Raw genomic sequence first — 12858 nt, forward strand, 5'->3', positions numbered from 1 at the left:
CGCCTGCTTGTGTATGTTGCACAAACACCTTGATGCACATTTTTGTTTGAACGCTCCAGAGAAAGGGACGGTGAGGGAGAATGTGTGGTTACGTGCTGATGACAGGCCGGCTGCTAGAGAGTGTTCGTCTGGGATGAACATGGCGCATCACATCTTGGGGCTTTCACATCCGTTTAGTATTCAGAACGGCGCTCCCAGAATTCACTGCAACAAAAAAATCCTCAATGAATAATTGATGTTGCGGGAGCTCCACTTCTCTGCTGTTAATTGAAAGTAAGGAAACAGGAACAGTAAAACATTATAATATATATATATATATATGTAAGCATATATATGTATACAGTGTCATTCTTGGTGCAATTTGGTCATCGTCGCCCCAGTAGCCCATGTTTTTAAAAGGTTCATTAGGGACGGCCAGTTTTATTAATCCAATTATTCACATTTCACTTGAAATAAACCAGACGTGTATAAGTACACTAGCATTGAGTTAGAACTTCACCTCTTTTTGCTTGAAAATTAGCCTCTTTCTTGGCTACACAAGCATGATGATTTGAAACAACTACTGCTACTACTACTAGTACTACTACTACTACTGCTACTACTACTAAACAAAATAATAATACATAACAGAAAATAAAATTTCAAAGAAGTAAACCTTTGTCTATTTTCTTCATCTAACCCTAAGCTAAAATCCTGCAGGTGTGATTAACTGTGACATGATGTATGTGTTGCACCTGCTACATAATGGAAGCCCCTTTATCCTCCAGGGAGCAGCGTTTCATTTCCTCCACTGCAGTGTTGTGAGGGCTGACGTCTAATTGGTAATGGCTCCTAATGAGTCAATATGGCTTATATGAAGACCTCCGATAGCCTCGATGTTAAACCGTGTTAACACCATTCATTCAGGCGGTTTCACAATGCGTGCGATTATGGTGGGCCTAGACTGTAAGTCAACACAGCGGACTGAATATATCAGAATCAGATTGTGATTCTGATATAGTATCTTGTGTATACATACTATAGTTTAGATTGCGTAGTGGATGGGATTTCTTAGGTTTATACAGGACCTTAAATCACAACAGGTAAGGAGCTATGCAGTGCACACGCAAATAATCCTTAATCCTTAAATCATTAACATTGCTAATAAATTATTCTTTCTAATCATTAACAGAGTGAAAGGAGGTGACAGAGAGACAGTGTAAGGTAATGAGAGAGTGCGACGGCGTAAAGCAGTTATGGAGAGAAGGTGTAAGAAAGCAAGAGAGAGAAAGAGTAGGGAAGTGAGCAAGAGAGAGACATAGTAAGGAAATAAGAGAGAGAGACAAACAGACAGACAGAGTATGGATGTGAGGGAGAGTTAAGAAGGAAGAGAGAGAGAGAGAAAGATAGAGAGAGACAGAAAGACAGACAGACAAGTAAGGAAAAGAGAGAGAGAGACCGACAGAGTAAGGTAGTGTGTGTGAGAGAGATGCTAACATTAGGGTTATCAGGTTATTCCCTGCAACACTGCAGTGTTCAATCAATTATTGGTTACTTATCCATAATTACAATCTGAACACTGGACTGAAGGATTGCTTTCAATTACACTCCAGTCCCTGTTGTTTTGGCTCAGAAGACAGGCTAAAGTTTTTTAAGTTAATTGGTAAAATCCCTTTCCTCTGCCATAACTTGATATGCTCTCTGGGTTATGTTAAAGTGACATATGGGACACCTTATTTCCATCACATATTTCCAAGCGGAACAGGGGAGTAGCAGCGTGCAAAAGGTAGAAGGATTTCGACTTGATCCCCACGAAATGTGACAAACATTTGCCAAACACATTCCAGTGTTAAGCTGGTTAGAGTTAAACCAGTTAAAAAAGATGGAGAAAGATCAATATCTGAGTTCAGGATGAAGAATGCGTGTTCGCCAAGAAAACAACCTTTGATTACACCAATGAAAACAAGTCACATTTTTGCTATCATCCGGTTCTTGAAAGATAAATGTTACGAGGTACATGCAATACATGATGTTATGTTGTGCAATACACGATGTTCGTTGTATAATAAATATAGCGTCTGAAGTCCCAGCCTGCTGCCAGCTAAGCGGGTGTGCGAAGAAGACGCCATGTCTAGCATGACGTGGATTATCAGCCGATTCTCAACCAGAATGCGATTTAACACGCAGTGTGCGGGCATGACGGCATGTATGGAATAACAATACCGTCACGGTGGGAGCTGGACTGAATGAACGCGGCCACTGAGGAGCAGCAATACTCTAACAGGTCAAATCAACAAGCGTTCATCTGGACTGCTCACCGTTTCTAGACACTTAGCGGACCCATTACTCCAGGGGGGTAGGGGCACAGGGGTAATGGGATTACGCAAGCTGTCCATCAAGGCTTCTGGGTGGCTGGTATTGTTAAGCCTTTTCTACAATAAATCTGAAGAGAAGATGACAATAGGTCCATCTTGGTGTAGTTATCTTGAATTGTGGCGCAGCTCCTTTGTAACATCCTGCTGCTCTTTAAATACAGATCTGATGTCACAGATCCTGCAGCACGGGGACATGTATGATGTTGTTCACATGTTGTCTCCAGGACTGCAGTTCTGTGGTACATATGCATATGTACAGTATATATACTGTACATATCCATGTGCTAGAATCATAAACCCTAGGATCAAGTACCAACATGAATTATACCAACATATATATTATAACATATTGACATATTTAGAATTATCATTATACCCAGATACATTTAGAATATGTTTTATACCAAGAGACATTAAGATGTATTATTATACCAGGATACATTTAGAATTATTTTCTCACCAATATATGTGTTATTGTACCAGGAGACATTAATAATGATTTTTAGACCAAGATTCATTTACAATTGGATGTTTTTGTAATCCCAGAGTATGAAGGATACAATGGAATCATGCCTCCTTTGAACCAGGCAGCAAAGTCTTTCTGACTGGCGTTCTCTCTAGTGTGAGACATAGATGCTCCAAGCTATTGTTCACGATTTCCTGTTTGTAAAAAAGTTTTTCAGTTTTAGTAATACTTTTTGGTTTGTAAATAAAGTGTCATCCATCATTTGTGGAAATATTTTGGCATCATTAAAACAGTTTTGACATGATTAGCATCGACCAATCAGAAGGTTTCAACACGGCCCTTCACTTGGCTGATCTGACTCTATAGCATTGATGATCGTCAAAGCATTGAGCATTGATGATCACCTCCAAACACACTCACTCTCTCTCTATCTAACAGCTGCTCCTCTCTCGCCCGCCTTATTACATATGAATGTAGTTCTCATTAAATGTCCTTTATGCCATGGCCTCACGGAAACACTGATTGGTCCTGGCAGGGCCAGACCGGGCCCGGGGAGAGGCACCACATCTGCCGTGGAGTGGAGCTGGACCACCGCTTTGCGGGTTACTGGGCATGCAGGTGTAGGTTTGTGTGTGTGTGTGTGTGTGTGTGTAACACACTGGTCGTTTATATTAGCCGTCCCTCAGGTTTGACAGTCCTGCCGCTGCTGGTTTAACGAGAATCATCATGTCCATAACCTTGACAACTGAACTCCCATCTCCTCTCCTCTCTCCTCCCTTTTCCTCTAGTCTGACAACTACATAATAGATACACACATGGGCACACACACACACACACACACACACGCAGAGGAACCTCAGAGCTACAAGAGGAGACATCTTGAATTGATTGGGATACAATGGTGGAGGAGTGGCAGTCAAGGATCAATGCGGCTGAAACCCCACCCACCCACACACAAAAAGACCCACCCAAAATGCACACACACACACACACACACAAAAGGAAACCTAAAAGGAAAAGGCAGAGTCTGAGACCACCATACATACGGTATCTCCTATCCTCCACCCTACACTGTACCTCCTCCACCCTACACACTGTATCTCCTCCACCCTACATACTGTGCCTCCTCCACCCTACACACTGTACCTCCTCCACCCTACACTGTACCTCCTCCACCCTAGATATTGTACCACCTCCACCCTACGTACCGTATGTCTCCGCTCCTCCACCCTACACACTGTACGATCTCTCCTCCGCCACCAGACGGAGCTCGACGGGTCACGACCCACAGCTCACCCCAGGTGACCCCCCCCCCCGCCAGCCCCCCAGACGGAGGAGGGGTACAACGGGGACGTAGCACAGGGCTAGATTAGCGTAGCGCCGCGGCGCATATCAAAGAGCAGATGATCGCGTGGGACACACGGGACCTCGCTGCAGCTAACAGATCTGTGCTCCGTGGGGGTGGGGGCGCAGCACTGGGTGGGGGGGGGGGCACACCGCTATCCTTATCTCCTTCCTCTAATTGCTTCCTGGTGTCTCAGCAGATGCAGATGCAGATCCCATCAGGGCGACGGCGACACAAGGGGGGGGGGGGGCGGCCGGGTGGGCCGTGCTGCGAGGCTGCTTCAGGAGAGACGTTGACATATCAGCATGTTTTTAATATGGAACAGTACACATTATTGGGCTGATAACATGACTCAAACACAGTGTATGACCATTTGTAAACAATAAACAGAAAAAAGGCAACAGCTCCGACGGGGAACTGCCTCAAAGTGCGCCACGCTTTCATATTCTTTTTTTTTTTGTAAATACTCAACATTATCTCTCTTTTTTTTTTTGTAAATCATCTTAATAGATCTTTTTAAATATTTAAGGTTTTTTAAGTTTTTTTTTTTATCTTTACATAGTCATTTTTCATCAGTAATTCATAGTTATAATATGTACAAACCGGGCCTGGGCGCTTTGGGTCACGTTTGGGCCGAAAAAAAAGCCGATAAGTAAGTAAGTAAAGAAGCTGGAGTCTCGGAGAATAAGGCAATGTTTCCTTCTGCATGCCTCGTCGCTCTGAGATGACGGCAGGTCTGGTCTGATTGTGGGTCTGGGATCACGGCGGGGTGGGGGGGGGGGGGGGGGTGGGGGGGGAGAGGTGGGAGTGGGGGGGGGAGGGGGGTTCTCACCGCTAGCAATAACTTTATTTACAAAGGCTCAGGATAGTCGACATGGTTCACGTGGTACGCTCCAGTTAAATGATTCCGTATCTTGGGAGGGTTTTGGGCTAGGGGGTTGGGCTGGGGGGGTTGGTGGGGAGGGTGGGCGTGTTGGGGGGGAGGGTGGGCATGTGGGTGGGGGGGGGTGGGGGGGGAGAGGGGTTGAAGGTCATCATGTCTTTTTTTTTCACCAGGCCATCCTCGGTGACACAAAAAAAACAAGAAACGAGCGAACGGATCGGTATCAAAACTTCCCGTACGGATACTTGGATGAGCTGGGAGGACGGCCGAGCTCTCAGAGAGTATGAAAAGAGAGGACTCTTTGCTTCCTTAGTTCATCGTGTCCAAGTGTTTCTTTAATTATTCTTTTCTTTTTTTTACAATGAAGTCATCTTGATGAGATGCCCCCCCACCCCCCCCCCTCCCTCCCCCCCTCCCTCCCTCCCCCCCCCGGCGTTTACAGACGTCTCTCTTTCCGTTGGCTTAAATCCTTCCTCCTCCTCTTCATCCTCCTTGGTCCTTTTCTTCTCCTCCTTTTTCTGTTCCTCCGTCATCTCTCCATCTGTCCGTGCGTCCGTCCGTCTGTCTCGTGCCCTTCCTCCTTCTGACTCTGCGGTGGGGGGTGTGTGTAGTGGGTGTTGGTGGTGGGGGGGGGGGGGTGGGGGGGTGGGGGGGAGGGGGGAGGGCGGAGCCGTCTGGGAGGGCAGAGCCGCTACTTCAGCAGCCACTCGTTCACTGCAAGAGAAGAAGAATATGTTCACACCGCGCTCGGCCTTCCTGTTTCACCGTTGCTACGGTAAATCTTTCCCCAGTTCCCCCGGACGTACACTCACGGGCGGAAGGGGCTGGATGTGTGTTGTTTTAGAGTTGTGCGTCTGTGAGTGAGTGTGGCGAGGGATGGAGGTGTGTGTGTGTGTGTGTGTGTGTGTGTGTGTGTGTGTGTGTGTGTGAGCGTGACTGCCTGTGGATGTGTATTTGTGTGTGCCGAGTGAGGCACACATTTTACTGCATGCCATATAAAAAGTGTGCAATAAAGAGGGCGCCTATGGGGCCGTATCGTATAAAGGTGTTGCAATGGGGTCTCTCATAGTTCACCTCGACACGGAGAATAATGAAAGAGAACATAGTAGTATATGTATATACAATACTAATACTGTGTGTAGCAACGTACTGTGTTCCTGCTCAGCCCACTGGTGAGCATCACACAACCGACCAATTAGGAGCCTTTCAACTGCCTTCAGCTAATGAGATGTGGCTCACCTTGTTTACATCCCAACCCACTGAGGCTAATGAAGCACCAGAGCCTTCCTCCATTGTCTCCCTGCCCTCCGCTGACTCTCTGGAATAGGAGGATGAGGAGGTGTGTGTGTGTGTGTGTGTGTGAGTAGACGTGCGCTACCTGCCTGCCTGCCTATTAATTGCGCTAAAAGGGGTCTCTGCAGGTCTTTGTGAATTGGTGTGTGCACGTATTGTTGTGTCTATGTGTGTGTGTGTGTGTGTGTGTGTGTGTGTGTGTGTGTGTGTGTGTGTGTGTGAGAATGTGAGAAAGAAAGAAAAAAAGAAAAAGGGAGAGAGGGAAAGAGAGAGTAGGTAATAGTATGAGTTTGGGTGGTGCAGGTAGTAGTTGGTAATAGTATGGGTTTGGGTGGTGCAGGTAGTAGTTGGTAATAGTGTAGGTTTGGGTGGTGCTGGTAGTAGTTGGTAATAGTGTAGGTTTGGGTGGTGCAGGTAGTAGTTGGTAATAGTGTAGGTTTGGGTGGTGCAGGTAGTAGTTGGTAATAGAGTAGGTTTGGGTGGTGCAGGTAGTAGTTGGTAATAGAGTAGGTTTGGGTGGTGCAGGTAGTAGTTGGTAATAGTGTAGGTTTGGGTGGTGCAGGTAGTAGTTGGTAGTAATATGGTGTGAATGTGGTGTGACAGGTGGTCAGCAGTGTTGGCTCGTGATGGATAGGACAAGGCTGACTGAAAAGGCTTTATTAATAAATCTGCAATTAAAGACTTATTAAGGATCTGTCTCTCTCGCTCTCTCCCTTCCTTCCTCAGTTCAATTAAATTTGCTATATTGGCATGAATGATGAAAAACTATTGCCAAATCAATTGACAAACATAACAAAACAACAATAAATAGTTACTAACCCTAACCCTAACTCTAACCCTAACCCGAATGATAATATAACATTGACAATGAATACATTATGAATACCAAACAAGTTTGTTGTCAAATGTAATCTCTTGTATTACGACTAGAATCAATGTCTTTAGCAGCATCTGTCACCTTCCCGCCACACAGAAATGACAGTTTCTGAGAGCATTGAAGTTTAATTAATTAATGACATTAAAAATCTATAAATTAATGATCTTTCTTTCCTTGTATTTCTTACATTGCTCTCTCTCTCTCTCTCTCTCTCTCTCTCTCTCTCTCTCTCTCTCTCTCTCTCTCTCTCTCTCTTTGAACTCTCACTCTCTTTTTGAAATTATGTTTTAATTACATGCTTGGTAAAGCAAGAGCAATAGTATTGTCATGTACAGTATCTATTGTGGAATTAAAAAGAAAAGCGTAATAATAGAAAAAATAGGAGGGGGGGGGGGGGGGCGGCAGGGGATAGATCACAGTGCCTGAAGTATCTTCAAGCTTATACAGAGGTTTTTTTACATAGAGCCTCTTGCTAACTGTCACACACACTTGCTGCTGTCATGCAGGCCAGCCTGGCTTGAAAATTAACGTGCTAGGTGTCTTGCTCTGGGACACCTCCACTTTTACTATAGGAGGTAGGGCTGGGCGATTAATCAAATTTTGATCGCTATTTCGATTTTAGCGTCAAACGATCGCCAAACTAATATAATCGAGTTCAAACAATATATATATTTTTTCTTTCTTTATAGAAATTGCAGAAGAGCTGGATACATATCTGGAAATTAAAAAACTTGACCATTTTGTGTATTTTCTTAAAGGGAAATTTCTCAGTTTCTCAGGAAATTTCTCAGTTACAAAGTGTTTTTTTTTGGAGAGAAATTATGAATAAATGCATCATGTTTTCAAACTCAGAAATAATCGTTTGAATAATTGAGATTTCAATATTGACCAAAATAATCGTGATTATGATTTTCTCCATAATCGAGCAGCCCTAATAGGAGATGCCAGGAATCAAACCACCAACCCCGTCGGTTGTCAGATACACTGCTCTACCTCCTCATCTACCTCCCCCATAACATAAGCTGTCTCTCATCGGCTGAAACACAACCAATTGATCGTAGGCGATGTAACTGCCATAAAAAACGGCGAAGAAAGTCTGTGCAAATTTGAACAAAGAAGTTCAGCAGTCCTCATAAACAGGAACGCAGCGACAAAAAGAGTTGTTGTTTTCCCCGAGGTGTGACGTGAAGTGTTTGGCTTCTGTTCTACAAACATCCAATCACCCCCGTTATATTGGCTAATTGCATCTGCTTAAAATCTTTTAAATGTGTGTTTGTGAGTCTTAAAAAGTCTTTCGCTGAAGAGGAGCCAGCGGCGTGCCAGACTGCCACGAGGTGTTTGTTCAGCAAACAGCAGGAGAAACATCTCCAGCAGTCGAGGAACCCAGGAACAGGTTTACACATTGATAAGGGAATGGAAAAAACACTATATATAACTATATATAATGCTACACTGCATCATGTATAACAATGGGTCGTGAAACAGACAGAGAGAGAGAGAGTATTCTTTTATTATTTAGTATTGATTTAAAGTTAATATATATATATATATATATAACTTTTGAAGACTTTATATTTGACCTTTTATAAGTCTACAAAGGGTATTCAAATTGTACCTACATCCCTCTTACCTCTGGAACTAAACTGCTCCGGCAATGTAATGTTATTTTGAGTTGCGAGGGCTAGCGTTATCTCTGGTTGGTAGCCGTTGATCGATAAATGAGAGAAGGAGGGAAGGAGGGATGCGAGGGCGTGAGGGCGCAAGGAGGCGAGGGCATGAGACAGGGACGTACACAGGGGGGTTGCTCAGGTTGCCCGGGCAACTGCCCATATGCCCTTCTCGACTCACATTGCCCTTCTGAGGAAAAATTAAATTAAATCGTACAATGGATGCAGAATTTCATGTAGGCCTAGATAAAAAAAATCACCACTCGAAACATTTCATAAAGTAAACGTAGCCTCATTCACTTCCATTATGGCACAGAGAGTGAAAGTCAGTAGGGGGAGGGCAAACTCTGTTTACGTAGCTGCAGCGCTGCACGCGACCGGCACCTGAGCCTGCATGATATTGCCTGCCTAGTGCCTAGACTAAAGAGATTGTCGCCGTTGTCTTGCGAGACGACTGCCTTGACGTTGTCGAAAAAGGTGAGTTTGAGATGTATAACAAACAAACAATCATCAAGTTTTATGAACTGAATTAAAATCTTCATAAATCCAGGCTCAGTTTGCCACGTAACGTTTAGCCTAAATAATCAGACAGCTAGCTAGCTTGCAGACAAGCAGCCCGTTATCACATAGGCTACTAATCTTTTGGTAGGCAAACTAAGCTACATGTCTGCTGATAGTTAGTTTCTAACATTTTGTTTTAGCAAGAAGAATGAATGATCAAAGTAATGCATCACATGAATTCTTTCATTCAAAATGGTTAGATGCCTAAATCTTATCACTATTTTGGGTATTGTTTGTTATTGTTAAGTGAAGCCGAAATGCCCACTGAAAAGAGCGGATTCAGGAGAGAGAGACAACTCAAGGAGGCAGCAAAGGGGAGCACATCACTGCAGGGTTGGCTACGAAAAAGCCAACCAGCAGGTGAGTGAGAGACTTTGCATTGTGATAAAGATGACACTGTGTAGGCTAATTGATTAATTAATCAGACTCATATTTTAGCCTACTAATGGCAATTTTTCATAATTACATTACATTTAAGATGGGGAGCAGCCACAAGCCTCCAGACACGAGGAAAATGTGGACCAGGAGGCACATAGGGCAGGGAGGCCTAAGTACTGATCACCAAATATGAGATGAGAGGACCATGCTAGGAAGCACAGGGTTAAGGAGCCACAGGCTAAATAATTGTAATCTAAAAAAAAACATAGGCTATTTTAGAGATCCTTTCAAAGATCTTGCCTGAGTAGAACATAAATACCACTGCTTCTAGTGGGCATTAAAATAATAATGATAATGGTAATAATAATGGTAATGGTATGATAATGGTAATCATGTTATGTTCTTCTTCTTCAAGTCATGTTTTTCTGCGTTATCATTAGTAGTAGTTAGGGTGATTGAGTGCTGTATTTCATCTGCGTAAAATCTTTAAAATGTTTTACTTATTTGTATTAATATATTAATAAAGACCCTGTTATTCTCAGTCCTCCATATAGCCTGTGAGGCCCCTCAAAATTCCTGTGCACGTCCCTGGCACGAGGAAGCGAGGGTGCGAGGGCGCGAGGGAGTGGGCTTTATTGGCGGTTATTCCTCATCTAAACGGGGTGAAGGAGGAGGCGAGGGCCTGCGTTGTCCCGGCCGGTGGCCGTACCTCGGTACTGGAGCTTCTGGGCTCTGTTGTTGGGGCAGTCCTTGCCCTGCACGCTGAAGTTGATGTTGGTGCGCATGCAGCGGTGGTTGAGAGGCTGCACCGGGCGCACGTTGTCGCTCATGCTCAGGAAGATCTGAGATGGCTGGTTCTGGCTCAGCAGACGCAGAGAGTGCATCTGGGGAGAGGGAGGGAGAGGGAGAGAGGGAGGAAGGGAGGGGGAGAGCGAGAGAGAGAGAGAGAGAGAGAGAGAGAGAGCAAGGCAGAGAGAGGCAGAGGGAGAGAGAGAGAGGTAGTGGGACAGGGAGCGGGATAGGCAGAGGGAGAGAGAAAGAGAGAGAGAGAGAGAGAGAGAGAGAGAGAGAGAGTTTGGGAGTGGGAGAGAGAGCGAGAGAGAGAGAGAGAGGTCATCTAATTTGATCAATACCCTCATCACCCTCCTTGTGGTCCAGGCTGCAGCAGGGTGTGCTGTACAGTTAAAGGCTGCTGGTGTGGGAGACAATGCTCAGCAGAGGCCAGCTGGAGGGTGATGTATGATCACTGTGTGTGTGTGTGTGTGTGTGTGCATGTGGCGGCTCACCTGCATCCGTGTGATGTACACGGGCTTGTTCATCAGGATCCATGTGACGGTCTCGTAGCAGGGGGGGATGGTCATGGAGCCATCGTAGGTGATGAAGCTGTTGGTCTCGGGGTAGATCTCCTCGATGTTCAAACCCGTCAGTAAGTAGGCGTCATCTGGGAGGGGACGAGGAACGGGAGGGAAAGAGTTTGCAGACAGTTTGCCAGAGCGTCTCCAAAGGGCCCCATCTGTTAGCCACCGCATGCAGCTGCCACCCACCCCCCCCCCCCCCCCCCCTTTGTATGTCCCTCGTTAACGCGCCGAGCCGCGCCCCCCACAACCACCACCACCACCACCAGCTACCGAAACACAGTCGAAAAGGGGGTGCACCAAACGGTGTGACAAACCCACTTCTAACAGCCACACCCACTTACAGCCGCTGGTTCCTGGCCTTTCACAAATCATTTACTGAGGTGCCGATAACGCACCGCTGGTCTGGGGATGGAAAACGACGTTATTAAAGAGTTATTGTCCTAACGCCACCATAGGGAGCGCTGGGATATACAGAGAGACGCCTCCCTCTCCCCCCCCCCCCCTCCCCCTTTCTCTCTTCGTCTCTTATTCCTCTTTCCATCCTCTCCATTCATCTCCCCCCGCTCGCTCTTCATCTCTCCCTCCTCTATCTCCCTCATCATCTCTCCCTCCTTTATCTCCCTACTCTGCCGTGCTCTCTCCCTCCTCTATCTCCGTCCTCCCGCTCTTCATCTCTCCCTTCTTTATCTCTACTCTCCCTGCCTCTATCCCTCCTCCTATCTCCCTCTTTCTCTCTCAACCTTCCTCCTCCTCCTCCCTCTTCCGCCTTCCTCCCTCCCTCTCCACCCTCTCTCTCCGTCTCTCCCTCCCTCTCCACCTCCTCCCTCCCCCCTCCCTTCTCCCTCCCTCTCACTCCTCCCTCTCCCTCAACCCTCCCTCTCCGTCTCTCCCTCCCTCTCCACCTCCTCCCTCCCTCTCGCCGCCTCTCTCCAGCGGCCCCCGCACTGCACATATGCGGCGTCTCTTATCGTCGCGCCGCTGACAGGCGCTTGCCAAACGTCGACGGTAAACGCATCCCGCCCATCAGCGCGTGGTGGGCCACGCGGTGCACCATCGCTCGCCGTGGCTCTGACAAGAGAACACCAATCTGAAACGTCCACGCCGCAATCCATACTCACTGAGGGGCCGGCCTAATGCCTTCTGAGAATTAACTACCCCCCCGTTGGCAGGAAAATAAACACACCATCACACACACACACACACACACTCTGACAAGCACACACACACCGACACACACACAGACAAGCACACACACACACACACACACTGACAAGCAGACACACACACACACACACACACACCGACACACACCAAGCACACACACAGGAAAAGGCGAATATAGGGCGGCAGTTTGTCGAAGGAGGCGATTATATATATATATTTACATGTGTGTGTGTGTGTGTGTGTGTACGCGCGCGCAGGCACGACAACAAAAGCGTCAATGAGTGTGAGTCAGTGTACATGTGAAGGGCTGTTTTGACAGCTGTCAGAGCCCATCTTCCGTCCTCTTGGGAGACTACCCCATCTCCTCCCTCCCCCCTCTCCTCCCTCCCCTCCGTCTGCGTCTTCCGGCGTTCTCTCCTCTACCCCACCACCACCAGAGGTCAGTATGTTTATTCCAACCCCCCCCCCCCCCCCCATTAATCCAATTATTGGCTTCTTCTTCCACGATAGCC

The 12858-nt window shown here is 46.4% G+C and overlaps 1 protein-coding gene across 1 annotated transcript in view; it reads right to left on the reverse strand.

Moving 5' to 3' along the window:
- Positions 1-5710: 5710 nt before the first annotated feature.
- The window catches only part of ca10a (carbonic anhydrase Xa), a gene marked incomplete at its 5' end in the record, with an annotated part of 120964 nt that continues 113816 nt past the window's right edge, over positions 5711-12858 (reverse strand). Inside the window, 3 exons of the mRNA XM_084474945.1 lie at positions 5711-5762; positions 10534-10708; positions 11111-11265. Of these exons, the coding sequence (XP_084331071.1) occupies positions 5740-5762; positions 10534-10708; positions 11111-11265 (353 nt within the window). The 3' untranslated portion in view covers positions 5711-5739. The remainder of the gene's footprint in view (positions 5763-10533; positions 10709-11110; positions 11266-12858) is intronic.

The sequence above is a fragment of the Micromesistius poutassou genome, assembly GCF_964030765.1.
Source record: "Micromesistius poutassou genome assembly, chromosome: 11".
Classification (NCBI taxonomy): domain Eukaryota; kingdom Metazoa; phylum Chordata; class Actinopteri; order Gadiformes; family Gadidae; genus Micromesistius; species Micromesistius poutassou.